The sequence below is a fragment of the Sceloporus undulatus genome, chromosome 5 (assembly GCF_019175285.1).
Source record: "Sceloporus undulatus isolate JIND9_A2432 ecotype Alabama chromosome 5, SceUnd_v1.1, whole genome shotgun sequence".
In the NCBI taxonomy this organism is placed as follows: Eukaryota; Metazoa; Chordata; class Lepidosauria; order Squamata; family Phrynosomatidae; genus Sceloporus; species Sceloporus undulatus.
Window position 1 is genome coordinate 39681394 of NC_056526.1, and position 24815 is coordinate 39706208.

The window sequence follows — 24815 nt, forward strand, 5'->3', positions numbered from 1 at the left end:
AAAAAAAATACTCAGAATACGGTCAGCCCTCCATATCCATGAATTCTTTATCCACAGATTCAAAAAATATGTTTAAAAAAATACATTCCAAAAAGCAAGCCTTGATTTTGCCATTTTATATAAGGGACATTTTACTATGCCACTGTATTTAACAGGACTTGAGCATCCATCGATTTTGGATCCCGAAGGTTCCTGGAACCAAACCCTAGCAGATACTAAGGGCCCACTGTATAAAAATACCTCAGCCCTGTTGATGCAAGTAGAAGTACCATTGTTGTCAGAAGTATTAAATGAATTCAGATCTCAGCTTCTCTGCTAATTCTTTCTATACCTTCACTGTGCAATACCATGCATGTTTATTTAGAACTGAGTTTCTCTACATCAAATGAGCTTGCTGCCAAGTAATATTTTTAGGACTGCAGACTTACAACACACACCTATGCATATTTATGCAACAGCAAGTCTCATTTAATTTAATGGAATTTGTTTTCAGATAAGTAGGTACATAACTGAATCCTTAGGTGAGTAACCGTTTCTCACCCCCACCTGTAATATGGATTTATCACTGCCAGCCTGCCTTGTTGGATTCATATATGGATTTCTTAGGCAAGTCATGTATGTAAGAGAAAGAGAGAAGGAAACATTCAACAGAAATATCTGGAGGCTACTGACTAAAATACTACTTAAAAAGCATTTACATAGTGTATGAGTGGGATAGAAGAGAGAATAAAGGAATATAATGTTAGTTTACCTCCACATTGCACACCCCAAAGAAGCAAGATCACAATGGACAAATCTGAGGCCATGGCAGCATCCAGAAAGAACATTTTGGCTGAAAACTTCCAAGGTTCTTCTTACTAACAAATGGCCCTCTTTCTCTTTCATTCTTCCTGTTTCTTGGGGTAGGAGGGACAGCCTCAGGAGGAACAAAAGAATAGTTCAGATAGTTTGTTCCTTGTTCAGTCCTTTCTGCTTTCTTCAGCCTGTTCTACTATGGAGGAAGGACAAGGCAAGGACAAGAAATGCACCTATTTTAGAACATTACAAACCAGTATCTCCACAGCTTCCCCTCCATCTTTGAGTTTATAAGTTAAGAATTTCCAACTCTCTCAGTGGTCTTAGAGTTGCTAGCTGGTGCTAGAACTTAAAAGTAATGGTATATCTGTAATCCATGGCTACATCAGTTTGATACAACTTTTAGCAGGAATGGAATGATCCTAATGAATCCTAGGATTTATAGTTTAGTGAGGCACTACAGTCTCAGTAGTAGGGTTGTGGTGGCTTAGTAGCTAAGACACCAGTTCCTACGATGGGAAGATTGGAAGGTTGGCAATTCGAGGCCCAAGTGCTACATGACGGGGTGAGCTCCTGTCACTAATCCCAGCTTCTATTATCCTAGCAGTTCAGAAGCATGCAAATGCAAGTAGATAAAAAGGTACCACTTCGGTGGGAAGGAAATTGCATTCAGTGTAGACATGCTGGCCACATGACCATCGGAGTTGTCTTTGGGCAACGCTGGCTCTTCAGCTAGTAACGGAGATGAGCACTGCCCCTATGGTCAGATATGACTTGACAAACTTGCCAATGGGAAATACCTTTACCTTTACAGTCTCTCAGAATGTGCTGCGGTTTCTCAAGATGCCCTAGAATCATAGAATCATAGACTTGGAAGAGACCACAAGGGCATCCAGTCCAACCCCATCATGCAGGAACTCTCAATCAAAGCATCCCTGACAGATGTCCATCCAGCCTCTGTTTAAAGACCTCTAAGGAAGGAGACTCCATTACACTCCATGGGAGTGTGTTCCACTGCTGAACAGTCCTTACTGTCAGGATCTTGTTCTGTCAGAATCCCGGGTCCTGTTCTCTGGAGCAGCTGAAAACAAGCTTGCTCCCTCATCAATATGACATCCCTTCAAATATTTAAACAGAGCTATCATATCACCTCTTAACCTTCTCTTCTCCAGGCTAAACATCCCCAGCTCCCTAAGTTGTTCCTCATAGGACATGGTTTCCAGACCCTTCACCATTTTAATCATCCTCCTTTGGACACACTCCAGTTTCTCAATGTCTTTTCTGAATTGTGGCGCCCAGAACTGGACACAATATTCCCGGTGGCCTGACCAAAGCAGAATAGAATGGCACTATTACTTCTCTTGATCTAGACACTATACTTTTATTGATGAAGCCTAAAATTGCATTGGCCTTGTTAGCTGCCGCATCGCACTGTTGACTCATGTCCTACTTGTGGTTTACTTGGACTCCTAGATCCCTTTCACACGTAGTTTCATTCAGCCAGGTGTCACCCATCCTATATCTGTGCATTTCATTTTTCCACCCTAAGTGTAGTACCTTACATTTCTCCGTGTTGAATTTCATTTTGTTAGCTCTGGGCCAGCTTTCTAGTCTATTCAGGTCATTTTGGATCTTGATCCTGTCCTCTGGGGTATTAGCTATTCCTCCTAATTTGGTGTCATCCGCAAATTTAATGAGTATGCCCCCAATTTTGTCCTCCAAGTCATTGATAAAGATATTGAATAGCACTGGGACCAGGACAGAGCCCTGTGGGAACCCACTGATCACTTCTCTCCAGGATGAAAAGGAACCATTTTTGAGCACCTTTTGGTTCGTCCCGTCAACCAATTACAAATCCATGTAACAGTTACCTTGTCTAGCCCACATTTTACAAGCTTGTTTGCAAGAAAGTCATGGGGAACTTTGTCAAAGGCCTTACTGAAATCAAGATATGCTATATCCACAGCATTCCCTTCATCTACCAAGCTAGTAATTTTATCAAAAAAAAAAGATCAGATTTGTCTGGCATGACTTCTTTCTCTGAAACCCATGTTGACTTTTTGTGATTATGGAATTGCTTTCTAAATGTTCACAAATGTTTTAATGATCTCTCTAGAATCTTTCCTGGTATTGAGGTCAGATTAACTGGACGATAATTGTTGGGATCCTCTTTTTTCCCCATTTTGAAGATGGGGACAGCATTTGCCCTCCTCCAGTCTGCTGGGACTTTTCTCTTGTTCTCCGAGGAGTTTCTCAAAGATTGTTGCCAATGGATCCGATATTACATTTGCCACTTCTTTTAATATCCTTGGATGCAGTTCATCTGGTCCTGGAGACTTAAATTCTTTAGATTAACAAGGTATATGCCTATAACTACATCTTTAACTTATCTGTACTGAAAGTTACCCTTTCTGAGAACACTGAGGCAAAGAAAGTGATGGGTAATTCTGCCTTTTCTCTGTCCCCTGTTTAGCATTCTAGTTGAATCATTAGGATGATTCTAACTTGGGTGCTGAATGGTATATATCTTTGTTCTGTCCTTGTCTATTCTGTCATGCTGCCCTTCCCATCCTAATGTTCTTCTTGATTCCCACTATAGCTGGTTTTTTAAGTGTGAAAAATGGTTTAAATGTTTATGTAGTTTAAATTGTTGAATTGTGTAGTTGTATATTATATTAGGTTGTTATCCCACTTGATCCATCTGAGAGGAAGTGGGAAAATATAATAAACATTTTAAGTATTATTTATTATTATTTTTCTTATCTCTTGACGCATCCTCTTTCTGAGCAATGTGTTGATCCAAGGTACGAGAAATCTTTTATTACTTTTTGATTCCTCCTTGTCGAGGTTGAATTTCTAATAGATCCTCCATGGTCATATTTTTGTTTCTTTTATGTTTAGCAGCCAAGTCCATCTTTGTACTTTTTTCGTTTGACCTCCTTAGCAATTGCTCTAAGTCTGTGATGTTTGCCTCTAGGAATATGGAATCACTGCATACTTAGATTGTTCATGTTCCGTCCTTCTATCTTCACTCCCCTTCTTCAACCGAAATCTGTTCTTCATATGATGTTTTTCTGTGTATATGTTGAACACTAGGCTAAAAAAATGGCAAACCTGCCTGACCCCATTTGCCACTTGGGAACCATTGTGTTTCTCAATGTTCTGTTCTACACGTGGCCTCTTGTCCTGTGTACCAATTTCTCATCAGAACATCAAATTAGTGCAACTCCCAAGTGACTGAATCCTAGTTATATCAGTGTGATGCCACGTTTAGTAATCAGGGTGCCATCCGGAGAATGTAAGTTTAATTTAATGTGGTACTCAGATTTATATGCTAGAGAGCTGTAGTGTATCTCTTGAAGTACAATTTCAAATACCTTGATTTAAATCTTCAGTTAGCATAGCCCTGTTTAAATACGTGAAGGGATGTCATATGGAGGAGGGAGCAAGCTTATTTCCGCTGCGCCAGAGACTAGAACATGAACAATGGATGCAAGCTCCAGGGAAAAGATCTCCACTCAACATTAGAAGGAACTTCCTGACAGTAAGGGCTGTTGTGACAGTGGAACAGACTCCTTTGGAGTGGGTGGAGTCTCCCTCCTTGGGGGTCTTTAACAGAGCTGGATGGCCATCTTTCAGGGATGCTTTGATTTAGAATTCCCTGCATGGCAGGGAGTTGGACTGGATGGCCCTGGTGGTCTCTTCCAATCTATGATGTCTATGATTCTATCCAAGTCATGGCATTCCCCATCACTATGTATAGATGTGGGAGCTGGGCAGTGAGAAAAGCAGATAAAGGGAAATCAACTCATTTGAGATGTGGTGCTCAAGAGGAGTGCTAAAATTCCATGGATTGCCAGTAAAACAAACAAATGGGTCCCCAATATATACCAAGCCTAAAATACCCAAATTGGGGCGTTGTAGTTTTTTGTGTTTTTTCAGACATGTGGCCATGTTCTAGAAGAGTTCATCCCTGATGTTTGCCTGCATCGTGGCTGGCACCTTCAGAGAAGGCTGGAGGTTGTTTTTATTTGGCCACATCATCACAAGGCATGACTTGTTAGAAAGACATGGCTAGGAAGGGAGGGGGTAAGTAGAAAAGACATGACTCATTAGAAAAGACAGTAATGTTTGGAAAGGTTGGAGATAGAAGAAAGAAGAGGAAGATTTCAGATGGCTGGACTCAAGTAGGGAGGTCATGGCAGGAGTCCTGCAGACTTGAGCAGACACGGAGGACTGGGAGTCTTGGAGATATCCCACACAGTCACCATGAGTCACGTCAACTCAAGGGCAATTAAAGAACACCATCTTAAGATTGTTAGGCTTAGAATATCGGATCTGTAATATACAATGGTTACAAACCTTGGGGAATTTTTTTTAGGGGGCGGGGTGATTATAGCTCCCAGAATCCATCCCCAGTTTGCTCAAACACACCAATGCGAGCTAGGGAATTTGGAAGAGTTTGTAGTCCAAAAATATTTTTCCAAGTTCTGTGCAATTAGGCATGAATATCAGTATATTTATTATTTTAATTATCAGATATACTCTGCTTTCCATTACAAATTGAACTTAAAAGTATCTAGCACTAAAGGTTAAGATAAAATACAATGACAATGACAGTATTACAGAACACTTTGCAAACACACAAGAACGATTTGATACTGCAAGAGACATATGATGCTACTGCATTACAAGGAATTTTTTGACGATAGGCACTCTTGTCTCAGAAAAGTAAATGTTTATTAAAATTGCTAATTAATGTTTGTTTCTTCCCTTCTTCTGCAGGTTTAGACAAAAACACATCTTACCAAAGATAAAAATAGCCTACATCCTAATTTTGGAGGAGGGGGGGCGGGCACTAAATAGAATCAAAATTTGTGCACAATAGCAAAGTATGGGTTTCCCTAGGGGACTCATAAGGTTTTCAGGAATAGTGAAGTATGGCTTTCCCTATGGGACTCATAAGATTTTCATAATAGGGTAGGGAACCCTAAGGGAAGGAACACTAAAAGATCATAGAGGGTTGAGCATTCTGGCTGATATATTAACTAGGACTCCATAATGCAAAATTGTTTTGTAGGCCCTACTTCTTAAAGCCTTATTACTAAAATGTGAGTTTTCTGCCAGATTACATTTGGCTACCCAAAAATACCTCCAACCAATGAATGGTCCCTGAATGATGCTGCACTCTAGTAATGATCCAGCTACTGAAAATCCCTACATTCCAATTAATGCAAAAATAGTTGATTTGAGGTGGCTACGGAAGAAAGAGTATCTACTAGTCTGTCAAAAACATTTCAGTTTCACAAGACAATAAAAACGAAAAAATGATATACTCCAAGACAAAATCTCAGTCTGTCACATGCACTGATCTTAGAAAATAAACCTTCCCCAAAACTGCACATTTTATCTTTCCTTCTCAGACATTGTTTGCTTGCACAGTGCACTGGTTTATGTCAGAGCCAGCATTATTGTTGTAGCTTTTGTGACTAAAAAGTGGTTGCCTAAAAGTCAAAAATTACAAGTTAATGTAGCTGTGTAACTAGTTATGATGGCAGGAAGAGGGAAGGATCTATCTAATGAATTTACATTTCATAAATAATATAATGACTCAGACTGGACCAATGTTACTAACGTAACAAATAAGAGTTTCTAGTTATTCTTCAAAAGCATTTTAAAGGTAGTTTTCTTTGGGGGGGTTGGGCTATGTGGCCGTGTTCTAAAAGGGTTTATTCCTGATGTTCCACCAGCATCTGTTGCTGGCATCTTCACATCCACGAAAAACTATGGATGTCAGCTGTGAAAGCCTTCGACTTCACATTTTAGAGGTATTTTGACAGCAATGTTTCAAAATTTATGCCATTCTCTTATCAGTCCTGAATCATTTCTTTGTCAGAACAGTAACAGAAAGTAATGGAAAACATAATCAACAAGAGACGCAACTTATAACAGAATAATGACATAGAGTTTCAACATGATAACAAGTAAAAGTAACAAGTTATTTTTAAAATATTGTGATTAGTAACAGAAACAGACTGCTTTGAAAAAGTAACTTTCCAAGCTCTGACTAGAACCAGAGGCTTCACCCAAATCCTGATGGTAGAAATGGGATATATCTAAAATATTCCAAGGGACCTTGCAAAGTACACTTTGCTCTCACAAGGTGGTGCTATATAACAATTTGCTATCTTAAGTGTGTGTGTTAATCTTTGAGACACATATTGTGTTGTCCTAATAAACAAACCTATATGTCCTCCCGGCACGGGAAATTCTGGGCCATCCCTCTGTAGGAAAACAGTGACTCATCTTAAAAAAAACACAAATTGGATATTTCTCTTCTCCTCATCCTTTCCTCCATGTGTTCCATACAATGAGGCAGCACACATCTCCGAGAGTTGGAGCAGCCAAGGTCAGACCAACTATAGGCCCCATACCACACACGACCAGCGAAGTGTAAACATTCCCTCCACCCATTCTACACTTGCATATTCTTCCACTAGTGCTGAGTGTAGAGTGGCTGCATAACTTACTTCTGAACTTTGGAATAACAGAATCTAAGCCAATCACTTTGATGCAAGATAATCAAAGCTGTCTCAAGATTTCTGAGAGTAAAAAGCAACTCAGAAAGAATATTGGCATTGCCTTTCATAAGGTACAAGAAACGTATCAAAGTATAGAATCATAGAGTTGGAAGAGACCACAAGTAACTTTGTTCAGTTGCAGTACAGCAACACCAAAATTACCATTGTGGATATCCTCACCAAGGAGTTTATCAGACAAGGGAAATTGGAAGTATAATCCAATGGCAATCTGAACGCAATCATGGGATTTAATGTTATTGCGTGATAACCCACTGCACGCAAATTCAGGCAATGGGAGGTCAGTCCGAACACAATCATGTGATTTCATGTTATTGTGTGATAGACTGCCACACACAAATTCGGGCAATGGCATGCTATTTTCAGGCAATAGGAAGCCAGTTCAAACGCAATACGTATTTACGTAATTGCGCTAAACTAGCGACTTTAAGTGAATGCTTTCTGGCCCCACTTTCTTTTCATTCGAATTTAAGAGACATTCCTCCTGTTTGATAAACTCCCAAGTCTCTTCCAAGAGTGTTTCCAGAGAATTTGAGAAGGGATGTGAGTCATCAATTTGGGTGCAAAGAATGAGAAAGGTTATTGCCGGAAAACCAAGCATTTTCTATCACACACACTCCTTCATTGCTGCTAGAGCAATTGGGGATTTTAGACAGTGTAGGGCCTTCTCCATGTCCATACTCCTTCTCAGTTCCTTACCTCAAGTTCCTATTCATTTGTTTTTCTATCTCAATGCATGGTCATAAATGCATAGGCGGCTTCAGAAAAGGCAGCTGATCGTACTGGGAACTGCCAGAAAATATTCTAGGATGAACGAATGTTTATGGATCTCTAAAATAAATCTGGAAAAAACAGAATCAAAATTTAAGACTTTGTACTTTTCAATCAGTGTGGATGCATTCTTTACAAGGTTATACTGAGTGTTTCAAATTTCTTCTATTTTTGTTCAGATTACCCAATAATTTAAGGAACAGAACTTGATCGTACCCAGATGGGAAGCATAATATAGAGTGATATATGAAGGAGAGGTTTAGAGATATTGTTGAATTCTTTCTTAAGACTGTGACTAAATGTGGCTACCAACTTCAAACCATTTTGTCCCCTGCCCGCCCACCCTCCTGCAGCTACAACTTTGCTTAGTATATAGCCTGATTAAGAGTTCTGGAGAACTCAGAAGGTTGCCCTCTATTTTGAAACATTGTGGCTGGCCCTATTAGAGGTACGGATGCTGACCCAATATCAGTACTATATCTGCACTAAAAAAAAGAGTATTTAGATATTGGTAGCATTTATATCTTGCCTTTCCTCCCATGAATTTAAGGCAGCCCCTCTTTCTCTGCACAGTGTCTGTCTGAGAGAAAGTGACAATTACTAGTCCAAGATCATCTGGTATGTTCTGTAGCAAATTGTAGACTAGAATCCAGATCTCTCAAGTCCCAATTGAACATTCTAACTACTACACATTAAATTTTTTCCTGCAGATACTGAGTACAGGTCAAGTCTCCAGCAAATGAGATGCAGAATAAATGAACCTTCATAACTGATACCTTTATGTATCAGGCAGAAATGAGAGAGACTATGCATTTCTTTAAGTACTGTGATTACATCTCTCTGCTATTGATCAGAAGGTTGACTGCCAGTCTAAATCTTGCACCCATCCCACATATATACACACCAGCATCTGTTTGGATCCACGGATCAGCATTCAATTTCGAAACAATAAGCTCCATTACAGCATTAATCTCTAAAATAGCACTGAATATTTCATCAGGAAAGACTCATGGGAGGTATTGGCTTAGGCACCTGGAATACTGAGCTGAGCTATTCTTCTTGTTCAGTGTAGTATCAACTGAATTCACAGCTGGAGCGAGCTGCCAAGGTAGAGAGATTACTTGTAATTAGGAGGCAGGGAACTTTCAACTTTATCCCATAAAAGACGTTGTCCACAGATATCCATATAAAAGAGCTTCTAAGATAACAGTTAAGAATAAGGACATATTTATTTAGCATATTGGCATTTTTGGCACTTGCATATGTTTGTCTGCCACATATGCTTTGTTGTTTCTCTGTTCCAACGAGGAGGCAGATTCCAAGGATCACTCTGTCCAAGGACACCAGAATCAGCTAAGGTTTGGCGACAGAGCTCCTGCAGCGTGGGTACAGCCCTGCAGCCCCTGCAAAGGGGCTCAGAAAATACTAGGCAAATTTTTCCCAGTTCATCACAGTAGAGAGGTGTGGTCTTGGTACCTGCTACCACCAAATCAAGGAGCCTTACCACACAGTCTGAGAACCAATCCTTCAGCCAAAAGTAACCCTTCCGGAAAGGGATCCGGAGGCTGACTGGTCCAGATGGCATGCGAACACTGAGGCTGAAAAGGCAATTTCCCTGAGAGCTGTCTCGCAGCAGATAGGTCCCTATTGGCTCTTGCAGCAACCTAGCATGGGCCTCTTGCACAGATAAGGGCCCCCAGTAAAATCTACTGTACTGCAGGAGGCCGAGTGTGCGCTCCACAACTTCCCACTCATGATCACGAAATGTCCGGAAGTGAGATAGCAATCTGCCTTGTGTGAGGGTGAAAGGAGACTCTTGGTGCTGTGTCTGTGCAGAGGAAAAGTTGTTGGGTTTGCTCATCTGTCTTCTCCCCTTCAGTCAATTCTCAGAGAAGAAGCCATGGATCAGAGGAAGATGTTATCTTCAAGCCATCGCTATCTTTACTTCAGTCCTGGGGAAAATAATATAAATGAGAGGGTAAGTCTTAGACCATTATTTGAGCAAAAGACAAGAATGAAGTTGAGGTAAGCTAAGGCAAATGGAACTACAACAGCAAAAAATAAGAAAACTGGGGAGCATTATGACATGATTTCACTCCCTGCCACAAAATGCACACATGCTTGTCAGCACTGGTGGCCAATTTTCACCCCCCAATTGTGTTTCACTGCCCCATTTGCACCCAGATATTGCAACCAGAAGTTGCTTTGCAACTCAAAGGCCTCCTGGAAATTGTTAACAAGACAGTACAGTACCATGAATGGTCATTGTTTTTGGGAAGCATTTTTGCCTTGCTGCACAAGTTTTTTTGTATCCAGGTCAGTGACAATTAGAGTCTTAATCTTACAGTTGCCCCTACAAATATAAGTAAACAGGTTAATCAGTGGATAGCCATTTCGAGAACTGCCACAAGTGTCATATGGCAAAAGTAATAAATATCACATACAACAAACCCTGATTTATATTATTATGATCCAGTATGGTACATTATAAAAGCACTGGGATGACATCAACAAAGGCAGCCGTGATATGCTTAGTGCAGGCTAAATCAAAAAAGTAACTCTCTTTTCTTTTCAGGAGCTTTTACGACATGAGATCTATCTTTCTCAAAGCATTTCTTCACCATACAGTACTGAAGCACTGTTTGCTCTGTTTGGTTCTTGTATTTTCTTTGTCTCTCTCTTTCCCATTCAGGGTGTATCCATTACTTTCCAATGTCTTTCCATACTACCAAACAATTTTCTTTTCCAGTAAATGACAGGGCGGTATATAAATAAAAATTTATTATTATTATTATTATTATTATTATTATAAAATTGAGGATCCAGAGATATACATTGCCAGAAAAATGTTGCTTGCAAGAATAACTCACCCCTTTGATCACAATGATGGAAAGTTTCTTTAAGAACTACACAGGGGACTCCATTCCAAGAGCAAGGAATCTCTGGGATGCCAACCCAGGTAGTCAGAGCTATCTGTGGGTTGGGAAAGCTTCTCCCAGCACCTAAGGTGGGTCTCTTCTAATTTCTGTTTGATGCTAGTGTGAAGAAAAGGCCCTAACCAAAAAAGGGAGACCGAAAGGGAAATTAGGGCAACCTCCACAAAGAAATGTGAAGTCAAAGGCTTTCATGGCCAGCATCCATAGTTTTTTGTGGGTTTTTCGGGCTATGTGGCCATGTTCTAGAAGAGTTTATTCTTGACATTTCACCAGCATCTGTGGCTGTCATCTTCAGAGAATGCTGATCTGGAATAGAGTGGATACACACACACACACACACTGTGATCCTGGGCCAGGAGGAGTAATTCTCATGTTAATCTGTGTATTGTTCTGTTGTTGATGGCCAGGCCTCAGGGTGGGACGATATGCAAAAGAGGATTAATGTCTGCTAATTGGTGATCATTGTCTGCTGGGAAAGCCCCTGACCCTGAGTCCCCAAAGAAATGCTTTTTAGGTCCACCAAAAAGCACCACCCAAATAGTCCGAACCCCAGAAAAGAGGGCCTGGGCCCAACCAAAAAATCCCAAGCCTTGGAAACCTTTCCAGCCAAGCCACCGAGGTAGAAGCCCTCCGGGCAGTGCTAGAGTTTGAGCATCCTGATGTGCCTTTGGCCATTTACATGGATTCCCAATGGACAGTAAATGCAGCCACAGATTGGCTCCCTATTTGCCTGGAGAGAGGACGGAAGGCAAGTGATGATAAGCCAGTAGCCCATGCAGACAAATGAAAAATAGTAGCACAGCTCTTGCAAGATAGAATCATTACAACTTGGGTTTCCTTTGTCAAAGGGCATCAAAAAGGAAATAGTAAAGAGGCTCTGTGGAACAACCGCACAGATGAACTGGCCAAGGAGGCTGCTTTAGCACCCGAGCCAGAAACCCCTTTGGACGCTATCAAAGGTAAGACCAAAGAGTCTTTGATGCCCCCAACCCTGTATTTAATGCATCTACAAAAGGGAGACTCAGAGATCAAAGGGCTCATAGAGGCGGGAAAAGATCCCACTGGAAGATACAAATTAACAAGTGCTAGTCTGAATCAATATGCAAAGGGATCTTGTAGCACTTTGAGATTAACTGAGAGAAAGAAGATGGTAACATAAACTTTTCTAGATTAACTCTACTTCATTGGATGCATCCAATGACTTCACTCCATGCTTTTGATGAAGTAGACAAAGGGGCTCAACAGACCGGCCATTATTCCACCTCCAGGCCGGTATGATGCTGTGAGCCACTCCACACAGCATGTGGCATCACGGCACTTCTCTGGCACTGCGTCTACATGATGCATCACCAAAGGAGCGCAGAAAAGCCACATGCCAGCAGCTATGGTGCCCTTTCCAGGGTGCAAAAAGGAACCGCTTTTTGCAGCTCTTTTTTGTATCACGGAAATGAGAGATTGGGGCCGCTACGTGCAGTTGCCGTGGCCCCAATCTGCAACGGATAGAGGTGGCTGCAGGCCACTCCTTTGGGCGGTCTGTACAGCCCCTTAGTCTATAAAAGCTTATTCTACCTTTACCCCAGGGTTTTTTACCCCTGCATTTCTGTGGTGTTTCTAGGAAAGACCACAGCAAAACTGTCCTGTTCACACTCTGTGTTCCTGACCTTGCTGTGGACTTTTCTAGAAACTCCACAGAAATGCAGGGCTAAATTACCCTGGGGTAAAGCCTGTTCACCTTGGGGTCAGGCCAGACCTCCTGGATCCGCATCTGGACAGGCAGGATTGGGTCCAATCCTGTTCCCTGGGTTTTGGCCTGCATTGTCCAAACTAGATGACGTGAGACCATAGGAAAGCCAGGCTTTTTGACCCATGTTGACAATCCCTCAGTTTCAAAGGTGCTGCAAGATCCCTTGGTTACAAACAATAGGTTAGTTATTGTTGGAGTCAACAGCACTTGATTAGATAGATCTGATCGAGAAAAGCAATTATTATTTGCTCCGAAGAACAAAATCAGATAAAGTTTTTTTTTCTTAGAAAAGATTATTTAAACCACACTGAGGAAGCTATGTCTACCAGCCTTCCAATACAGGAAATGATACTGAGCATACAGAGCTAAGATAGAAAGCTAGAGAGATCTGCTATAAAACAGATATAAAGAGGAGCTTTACCTATTCAAACCAACCAGTAAACTAGTAAAATTACAAAAAAATGTTTTAAAAAAGCTTCTTATACATAACCCTTCGCATAAAGTTAGCCAATTAATACTGTTGTAAAAATAAATGGCAGCATGACTTGGGCAAGTCACAAGTCACATGCTCTCAGCCTCAGGAGAAAGCAATGGCAAACTCCTCTGAACAAATCTTGCCACAAAAACCTCATGATAGGTTTGCCTTAGTGTCGCCATAAGTCTGAAATGACTTGAAGGCAAACAACAACAATCAGGATTGGAATCTTATGAATGTAGTAAACATTTTGATCATAAATAAAAGCTTTTCTAAACCAAATGATCTAGTCAAGTGGCCTAATTCATGTTATTTTTGTTGTTAGCTGTCCTCAAGTTGATCTTGACTCATGGAGACTATGGGGTTTATCACATGGAAGTTTTTGCAGCTCAGATCCGGGGTGACTCTTGGTTCAGTTATGCAAATTCACGTTATAACGTGAATGTTTTATCACACCTGGTTGCCCTTCCGTTGCCCTTCCGAATCAAGGGGGAATTGAATCCAAGGCAAGTCATGTGATGTGGATTCAAGCAAAGCGGAGTGAGTGCAAATTGTATTACCACACCGGTGGGATTCAACAACTCGAATCGGCACCCTTGAGCATGCTCAGTGGGGGTCTGAACGCATCGTGACCTTGTACGTTTCTGGGGTGAAAAGGGCCGCAAGTGCTTCTTCCCTGTTTTGCGTAATTGCGTGAATATTTGCCTCGTGAATATTTCTGTGTCTTCTTCATCCCCCTTTTTTATTTTCCCTTCCATTTCAGCAATTTCAACACACAGTAGATAGATAGATAGATAGATATTCACTTTCACACACATACACACACACACACACACACACATATATATATATATATATATTCCCAAAAAATGGGTTGCCCTGAAAGCTGTCCTGAAAGTGAAAGGACCACCGAAAGGAAATGGGGGGAAATTGCAGCACCGCATAATGGGAAATTTGCAACCTGGGGTTTTTGCATTGGTGTACCAGAGCAGAAGCAAAGTTGCATTCCACACCAGACCAATTCGGAATGAAATCAAAGTGAGCTTGAAAGCGAATTCTGTGAATTCACTTTTTTTCTGAATTTATCAAAATGAGGAGTCACTTTGGATTCACTGCGGAAGCGCCATGGAAGGAACTCCCATAGAAAGGAATCGTGTCTGATAACACATTGACGTTATAACGTGTATTTGCATCGTTGGACCCACAGTCACCCCGGAACTGAGCTGCAAAAAGCTGCAAAAACCTCTGTGTGATAAACACCTTTGTGAGTAGATATCTCCAAGCCCCCTATCTTCCACTGTCCTTAGAAGAAACCTATGTTTTAGGAATGCTATTGTGATATCTCAGAAGAAAATATGGCTTCATTGGAGTTTGATATAATCTGGCTATTTCCTTAATGATTCTTGATAGTTCTTGGCTAAAGCTCTCAAAATTTGCAGGCCATATCTATTAGCCAAAACAGAGTCTTGAATCACATTTCTCTTTGTGTGCAAATAAGCATTTTCATCTGGAAGTGATGAGTCTGGCTCTTTAAAGTTAGTTGTGAAGTGTATTTTCTCCTCCAGATTTCACAGAGAACCATGCTTGCAATCCAATACCTACTTGCCACAGACTGAGCTCCAGTGAACATCATCAGTCTTTTTACTAAGTTAAATTTGTATAGGACTAAACTAGGCAGATTTCATTGCACAGGATAATGGGTATAGAAAACTGTATGTGAACTGGGTGGGACTCTGCACATCAATTTGCTCTTTGACAAAGCAAACCTGCTACTGTAGAAACAAGAAAGAAACTCCTCAAATTGGGTCATTCAACCTGACCATTCCCAGCATATACAGACACACAGAATCAACTGTGCAATATTTGAAGTGTCTTACTGTATGATGATGAGTTTGAAAGTCCACACTGTGTGGACTAGGAAACAACAATGGAAACTATTTTTTTATTATTTTTGTAAACATTTTTAATAAAAAGTTAACTGGTGGAAGGGCCAAAAGTACCAATTACGAATGCATTATCAATACAATGAAGAATCGTTGGACACCTTAAAGCTGAACACACAATAGGGCCTAAACGTTTGCAGACTTGAGTACACTTCATTGGCTGCATCTGCTGAAATTGACTCCAATCCAGTCTAGCCCATATATTGCATTCAGTGTGTTATTTAGGCTTTAAGGTGCCACCGAATTCTGTTGTTTTGATTACAACAGACAATGGTCTAAAATCCTATTGCTATTCCTATTACCGAGTCAATTGAGTTTATGTGAGTATTAACTTATTATTCAACAATTGATTCAGTGGGTCCATTCTAGCTGGGACTAGCCAACAAGACTTTAGCTTAACACAGCAAGCCTTTCAGAGAATGCATCATTGGGTACCTGGAAAGCAGTTCTTGGAAGTGAGCTGACTCAAAAGCATACTAAAGGTTCTTCCTGTCATGTGTGTGTATTACCTTCAAATTGCCTGTTTGACTTATGTTAGCAAACTGTAATCTCTCCAAAATAGACCAGAGAGTTGAAGAGTCACCAGCATATCTTTCAACCACAAGAAAAAAAAATTATATTTCACATCAATGTATTTCCAAAGCAAATGGAAGGAAAAGAGTGGCTGCCAATACAGGCTTGTCCCCTTCAATTGACATGCACTGTAACTATTACAATATTGGGAGAGAAATGGGAGAGAAATATATGAGATCCAGAAATTGTATTTTATAAACATTCTACATGTTGAGCCATTTGATTTTAAGAATAAGCAAAATTATTAACATTATAATGTTATTATAACTGCTCTCAAAGGTTAAAGATACGAAGACTGCTTTTCTTACAAGGTGCTCAACTACTTTGAAGCTTTTCTATATGATACCTTACTCTATATGATACAGCAGCTGAATGTAGGAAGAATGATAGTTTTTGAATCTAATTGAAAATTCAAACCCAAAACCTCTCCCAAATATGCTTAAGATCTTTATCCATCAATAATAATAATAATAACAACAACAAGCAACTATCCACCGCATCTTAATGATTTAGTCCTGGTTGTAGAACTCCATTTGAGACAGCAGATAAAATGAAAAAGGCATATTTCAGGGAACTGAAAGAGTTTAAACACATGTGTATCCAAACATCAACATTTTCATAGGGAGTAAAGATTCTCCATTTTATAGAAGATTTACTTCAGGTACTATCACTACCACTTGATCACTTACCTTCTAGCCCAAATGCTGCTATCCTTTGTTCAGTATTAACTAATAATTACAATAGATAAATATAACATACTCAGTTGTACCAACAAACACGTGAGAATGTGGTAATAAGTCTGCCATCACCATGTCAGAATTTCCTGCATTTTAAAATATACTTATGCTAAACATCTTAATTACTTAATTACTTACATGTACAGTTTATTTTTTTTTTATTATTACTTGGGCTAATGAAAAATGGGCTACCTACCTTGAACCAAAACACACTGCAGAAATAATCCAGTTTGAGACCGCTTTATCTGCCTTAGGGGAATGCTAGAGAATTCTGGAAAGTGTGGTTCTGTGAGACATTTAGCCTTCTCTAGTGCCACAAGAAACTACAATTCCCAGGATTCCCTAGCACTGAGCCAGGGAAGTTAAAGCTGGATTATTTCTGCAGTGTGTTTTGGACCCAAGTCACCTTGTACACTTGCAGCTGCGTCATCATAAGCAGAGTTTTTGTATGTTTTAAAACAGAGAAGGGCAATAGATGCCAACTTTAGAAAAACAACATTAAGGGGCTCACAGAGAACCAGAGTCTGTAAAATTAACTTTATCAGGCTCTACAGAGAGCAAGAGTAGTGTAGCGGTTCCAGCATTGGACTACGACTCTGGAGACCAGGGTCCAAATCCTGGCTTGGCCATGTAAACCCACTGGATGACCATGAGCAAGTCATACTCTTTCAGCCTCTGAGGATGGCAATGGCAAACCTCCTCGGAAGAAAGCTGCCAATTAAACCCCATGATAGGAGTGCCATAAGTCAGAAACGACTTGAAGGCACACAGCAACAAAAGCAGAGAACAAGCCTGGGCCTCTCATGTAAGTAACAAGAGAGGAATCACAGTACCAACCTTCCCTTGGAATACAGTCAAGTTCTCAGATTCATTCTCAAGTTTGAGCAACAATAATTTGCATTCCGCATACTTTAAAGGAGGAATACCATGCACACTTACTTGGACATGTAGTCCCACTGAACAAAGACTGCCGTGCTGCTCCCAAGTAAACGTGTCAGGAACAGCCTGTAGGAAAAACCATTCACAAACTGCCAGGTTTTGAGTAAAAATTGCTGCGTGTGAGTAAAAAAAGCCTTGCAGTATAAGGCCAGGCTTATAGATATGAGCAGGAGTCTGCAGACCCAACATGTGTTCTTTATTTAACCACTTTTGCAATGCATCTCCTGGAGCTATTAAGAAAAAAAGAAAAAGAGAGAGAAAGAAAAGATGCCTTTGAGGTTAGCCACTGTTTCCTTTGCTCGCTGTGTGACTCAGACAACCCATTTGAAAGAGGCCAGGGTAGCCAACTTTTCAAGTATTTCCTCCTCCAGAAAAATGTGAAGGAAAGAGAAAGGTCCAGAGGGACCAAAAGTGGCAGGTGGGCAAACTTGGGAAAGGAAAGGAATTCCATACATATACACTCTTCCCTCCCCATTCACTGGGATTAGGGACACAGGACCCCCATGAATGTGGAAAAACCACAAATAACAAAAACACTATGTTTTTACCTGAGAGAACACCTCCCTAGGAATCTCTAGGTCCTCCAGTGCAACTCTGTGGTCAACATGTGCCAGACATTGACCATAGAATTGCACTGGAGGAGCTACAAATGCCTAGTGGAGTGTTCTCTCTAGGAATCTCTAGGTCCTTCAGTGCGACTGACCACAGAGTTGTGCTGGAGGACCTAGATATTCCTAGAGACAACATACAGTCGGCCCTTCTTATACATGGATTTTTTATACACGGATTCAAGCATACACGGTTTGAAAATGTCCCAAAAAAGTATAAATTTACCTTGATTTTTCATTTTTTATAAGGGACACCATTTTGCTATGTCATTATATTTAATGGGACTTGAGCATACACAGATTTTGTTATACACGGGGGATCTTGGAACTAAACCCCAGTGTATAGGCTGCACTGTACTAATAAAATCCGTGAATGATCAAATACGCAACAGTCAAAGCTGCAAATGTGGAGGGACAAGTGTATTCTTCTTTCTTGACAAACCTATACATTCAGCACTGCAGAATCAATCTGGTTTGACACCCCTTTCACTGAGACGCTCCATGCTATGGAATTCTGAAACTACCATTCCCAGAATTCCACAGTATGGAGTCACGCCAGTGAAAGGGGTGTCAAACAGGTTTATTTCTGCAGTGCTCATAGAGAAAGTAGCAGAACCAGATCTATTACTCCACTATCATATCCCGGTAACCCTTCCCATTGTCCATCCCACCAGGGTGACCAGATGTCATAAACACAAAGGAGGACAAGGCACCATAACATGTAGGATACTTGAGAAAAATGTAGGGCATTACAAAATGAAAGTTAAAAACACTCATGGCCTAACTGCGAAGGAGGATTCCATAGGACAAATATATATTCATGCTCAAAATGGAGGACATTTTGGAATTCTTCCTGGACATGAGGTTGAAATGGAGATCAGGTCCTGGAAAAGGAGGACACCTGGTCACCTTGCATCTCACTTGCACCAGGGCTACCAGATGTCATAACTGCAAAGGAGGACAAGGCATTGCAAACTGTAGGACATTCAAGAAAAGTATTGGACATTAAAAAAAAAACCTCTGATACAAATATAGGCCCAAAGCGACATGCCGCCACTGATACTGGGGTTCTGGATCACACGGCAACCGCACGCTCCAGAACTTAGCACATGACGGTGGTGTCATCATGGCGGTGTCCCGTCCATACGGGGGCTGCTATCCTGATGTAAGCGATACGCAGCATATAGATGTTGCTGCACATCACTTACGTCATGAGTGCGCCAATGGTGCACTCATGACATGCGCATGCCGTCCTAAAAAGAACCCAGTTTTTTCCGGGTTCTTTTTAGGGCGGAGGGACGCTGGGCAATTTGGCTGCTGCGGCATCCCTCCACAGGCAAACAGGCTGCCACTAGTTTGTACTGAGCCTTAAACTCATTTCAATTGGCTTTTCAGTCATGCTCAAAAGGGAGGATACTGTGGAATTCCTCCTGCACAGGAGGTTGAAATGGAGGACAGGTCCTAGAAGAGGAGGGTGCCTGGTCATCCTGAAATCACTCACTCTCCATTTTCTCCAGACACTGAAAGGGATTTATAAATATATCTCCCATGAAAGTGGAAAAAATGCAAATATAAACCCCACATTTTTTAACCTGAGATAACATCTTTCTAGGAATTTCTAGGTCCTCCAGTGCAACTCCATGGTTAATATCTGACAGAGGTTGACCACAGAATTAGGCTGGAACACCTGCAAATGCCTAGAGAAGTGTTCTCAATAGGAATCTCTAGGTCCACCAGTGTGACTTTTGGCAGAAGTTGACAACAGAGTCATGCTGGCAAAGCTAGAGATTCTTAGGCCTGATTCCCACTTACAAATTAATCAGTTTGCGATCTGAATCAATGGATCAGTTCGACAGTGAGTGTGGCTCACACTGCATTTGCCCTGATCACATTTTCTTGCTGTAAAATAACCCACTTGTCATTCACATTTACTAATGAATTGTTTAAAAAAGGACCGTCTTTCGTAAGTTACTGATCACATCATAGGAAATTGATTCAGATCTGCATCTCATTCATACTTGCAGTGAATCGATTTATTGCAAAAGACACAGAAAAAATGAGCACCAAAAAGACACATGATAAATGGGTCTACCGCAGGGGACCCTCGCCAAACTACTTCAGCAATTCGGCTCAAGTGTGAACAAGGGTCATTTAAACCATTTCAAACTGGTTAGCAAACCGGTTTATAATGTAGTGGGAATGAGGCCCTAGAGCAGTGCTTCTCAACTTTCCTAATGCCATAACCTTTTAATACAGTTCCTCATGTTGTGGTGAACCCCCGGATAGAGGAATGGTGTCTCGGTTCCTAAGACCATTGGAAATATGTGCTTCTATCTTAACTCAGTTTGTGAGAAAATAAATATAAGTTGCAGAAGCTCACCAGAAAGGAAGCATGGTGAACTTTCCAAAACAGAGGCTTCCACAGCCTAGAGGGGCTGTTGCGTAGAAGACCCTCTTCCACATCCCTGGCAGATTCATCTCAGCATGGACAGGTTTCAAAGAAGGGACACCCCTGTAGGTCTTTGACAGTGAGAAGGTTTGCTTTGGAGGAGTGCGTCCTCCAGAAATCCTGAGACTAAGCCAATTAGGGCTTTAAAAGTAATAATGAGCATGTTTAATTGTTCTTAGAAACATATCAGAAGCTAGTATAGCTCTTGTAACAAGGATATGACGTATTCCCAAAGCCTTCTAGCTCTTTTCAACATCCCAGCTATTACATTCTGGAACTGATGACCTTTCTTGCTGCTTTTCTGAAGCGTCCTCTGTAGAGTGAGTTGCAGTAATCTAGTCTTGAGGGAACTTGTGTATTGCTCATGGCAAAATCTGACTTCTATGGGAACAGATGCACTTGGCACACATACCAAAGCTGATCAAAACCACTTATAAGCAATGATTGAGAACAGGCAAAGAGTGAAAGAACATAGGTCACTCACCTCATACCACCACTGCTCCAGTCTTCAAACTGTATTATTCAAAAAATCTGTGTGTGGAATGTTATTTTCAAAATGTAACACATTTGTCATCACTTTTCTTCTTGTTCAAAGCAATGTGTTATGCATTAAGTGTTCCTTTCAAAGTGCCATGATTACTTTTAAGTTACTTTTTTAAAAATTATTTATTTATTTATTTATTTATTTTGGTATTCTGCCTTTCTCTCAATTTGGGGCCCATCAGGACACACAACACAGGTTAAACAGAACACAGTGTGTGTGGGTGTTAAGCTATCCTATTAACAAGGAAAACAGATTAAAAACATTGAAATCGTAACAGACAAGGTAGAATTCAGTACTTGCTGTTAAAAAGTCCTTCCATATCAACTAGGACTAAAAGAATTATTTTTTTTCTATTTTTTAAAAATAGCCCAAATAATTTCAATGAATGCCTGTGATCCAAAACACACTGCAGAGATAATCCAGTTTGAAACTACTTTAACTGCCCTGGCTCAGTGTTCGGGAATCCTGAGACTTGTAGTTTATTGTGGCATCAGAGTTCTCTAAGAGAGAAGGCTAAATGTCTTACAAAATGACAGTTCCCAGAAATGCCTAGCACTGAGCCAGGGCAGGCAAAGCAGTCCCAAATTGGATTGTTTCTGCAGTGTGTTTTGAATAAAAAATGTATTAAATGTAATGAATAAACTCAACTCAACACATCAGTGATTCTCAAACCTTTCACTCTTGTGACCCCATTTACATCTGTGTGTGGACATCGCACCACCCTTCCAAACACAATACAGCATATGAATAAAAAATATATAGTTTGTTTAGTATCTGTATTTTCATTCACACATTCATGTATATTCATGAATATACATAAATATATTCATGCAAGAGCATCTCATCTTAAGAACTGGGGCAGCGATGAGACGGACAAAGGAAGAAGAAGCAGTTCTGCAGTGTGGCTCAGGATGGGCCCTGCCAGAGGCCATGATCCAGTGAGCTTCCCTACTCTCTTCCTTCTCCTTCCTTAGCAGAGGTGGCTGCTCCAAGCACCCTCCTCACCTTTTTGTTCCTCTCCAGGAGAGAAAAAAATGTCCTTGTCCTCTTAGGATGCTGCCACACTTGACCTCTTAGGCTGCAGCCACACTGCAGAAATAAAGCAATTTGACACCACTTTAACTGCTATGGCTTTGTACTATGCAATTATGGGATTTGTAGTTTTGTGAGTTATTTAGCTTTCCCTGACAGAGAACTCTGGTGCCTCACCAAAATACAAATCCCAGAATTCCATAGCATTGAGCCATGGAAGTTTAAAGTGGTGTTGAACTGCTTTATTTCTGCACTGTGGCAGCAACCTAAGAGGACAGGTCGTTCCATAAGGTACATCCAGCACATTCGACCGAGGCATTCAAGTTGGAATGAATGAAAGCAAAGTGTCTTGTAAATTGTTCATAAGGGGCCATGGACCACATAAGTATTCTTTCTCCCCTACACAAGATCTAAGGTGTAGATAATTGCCAGCCACTTGGAATAACTTTGCTGAATTACCCTGTAGGGATGCAGTATGATAGAAACATTGGTTTCCCACCATCACCATAAACCCTAGTAGTAGGCTCACTTGTGTTCACTTTAATTCATTTTTTTCTCTTGTCAGTGATTTGGTTTCCTTTCCGTTTAATATGTCACCCAAGCTCCACAGAAAACTGTCTGGCTCTCCTTAACAAGAGTCAGTGCTCAGGAATGGTCACATCAGGGACTCAGAGCAACTGTAGAGGCAAACTGGACTTCTGAGATCCAAAACACACTGCAGAAATAATCCTGTTTGAGAACACTTTAACTGCTCTGAGTCAGTGCTAGGGAACTGTAGTTTATTTTGGCACCAGAGCTCCCTGACAGAGCAAGCTAAATGTCTCACAAACCTACAGTCCGCAAATTTCCCTAGCATAGAAGTTTATCACACTGGGGCTGATTTCAAAAGTAAAGAGAGATTAAAGAGCATTTAAAGCATCCTGCAAATTAAACAAAAATTGTGAGTAATTGCATGAATGATTATCACACACAATTGTGCAATAAAGTGATATCGGAAATGCATTGTCACTGAAATCCCAAAAGTAAAAAGATGCACATTAATGCTTCTTTGTGACATTTCCAGGCACAATTCAAAATGCTGGTTTTTACCTATAAAGTCCTATGGGCTTGGGTCCAAGTTAGTTGAAGAACCATATCTCCCTTTAGGAGCCCATTAGAGCACTAAGATCTTCTGGAGAGGTTTTTCTCTCTGATCCTATCATCCTCTCAAACTCTTTTGGTGGGAACAAGGGAAAGGGCCTTCTCCTTGGCTGCTCCGAGGCTCTGGAACTCCTTCCCTAGAAAGGCCAGGGTCTCATTCCCACTTACAAATGAATCGGTTTACAATCCAAATCGATAGATCGATTCGACATTGGAGTGTCGTTCACACTACATTTGCCTTGATCACATTTTCTGGCATTAAAATAACCAGCTTATGGTTCACATCTACCTATGAATTGATTCTATTTAAACCATTTCCTGAGGTAGATAACCCACTTGTGGTTCACATTGACTAATGAATCAGTTTAAATAGAATAGTTTCCAATATGCTTTTTTAAAATCTGTCCATCACTGCATTTGTATTTACATACTTCTGCTTGGTGCTCGTCCAAGACATTGTGGAAAGGAAGAAGAGTGGTTGGACACAGGTTATCATTTCCGCTTTACTGTGCCACAAAAAACGCCCACCTGGCGATCCATTAATACGTCATAATAAATTGATTCTGATCCACATTAGGTTCACACTTGTGTGGAAGCAATTCTTAAATTCAATTTGTGAAATCGAATCCAATCTGCATCTGGTTCACATTTGCATTGAATCAATTTGGTAAAAAAGACGTGGAAAAAAATCAGCGTCAGACACAAGTTAAATGGGTCTAGTGCATAGCCATCCTCTCCAAACCGCTTCAGCAATTCAGTTAAAGTGTGAACCAGGGTCATTTAAACTGATTCAAACTGCTTTGCTAACTGGTTTAAAATGCAGTAGGAATGAGGCCCAGGATGGCCCCATCCCTGCCTTGTTTTGTTTTGGTTTTTTTGTGGCAGCAGGCTTTTTCAAACTGATGAGGGTTAGGGTTGTAAATGCTGTGCAATTCAGATGTCAATTGAATTGAATCATTACATTTTTCCAATACATTTTAATATTTTAATGTGTACTGTTTTTAAGTTTTTAAATTAATTGTGTTTTAAACTTAAATATTTAAACTTTTAATGCTTTTGTATTGTTTTTAATTTGTACTGTTTTAAATTTGTTGTTAGCCGCTTTGGATCTCTATATCAGGAGAAAGGAGGGAACTAAATAAACAGATCAATCAATCAATCAATCAATGTTTCTGAAAAATAATATTGTCTAGTTCCAGTATACAGACGATGTATTAGTCTTCTTAAAAAATGCCAGCTAATATCTCTGAATATCTGACATCTGGGAAAGAAAGAAGCACTCTTTAATTATTTGATTCATTCTGTGTCTTTCCCTTTATTGCTTTGGAAAGAGAAAGGTTGAGCCAATTTTACTCCTGCCAAGAAACCTATTAGTGGGCCTTTTAACTGAAACTATACTTAGGTTCTTCCCCTCCTTTCTCAGGATCAAATCAGTTCCTTAAAAACTGTGACCAATTATTTCCAGGAAAGTGTTGCCTATTTGATATTGGTGGAGAAATGACCACAGTCTAGAAGGCATGTTTTTCATAG

General features: G+C 40.5%; 1 protein-coding gene across 3 annotated transcripts in view; it reads right to left on the bottom strand.

Moving 5' to 3' along the window:
- Positions 1-8229, bottom strand: part of NFAM1 (NFAT activating protein with ITAM motif 1) — a 78366-nt gene extending 70137 nt beyond the window's left edge. The window contains exons 1-2 of one of the 3 annotated variants that reach the window (XM_042467777.1): positions 8094-8229; positions 752-916 (exon numbers count right to left, since the gene is read on the bottom strand). In XM_042467777.1, the coding sequence (XP_042323711.1) occupies positions 752-827 (76 nt within the window). In that variant the 5' untranslated portion in view covers positions 828-916; positions 8094-8229. Of the gene's footprint in view, positions 1-751; positions 992-8093 lie in introns of all 3 variants that reach the window. The other 2 variants (XM_042467776.1, XM_042467774.1) reach the window with 2 other exon arrangements.
- Positions 8230-24815: the final 16586 nt, after the last annotated feature.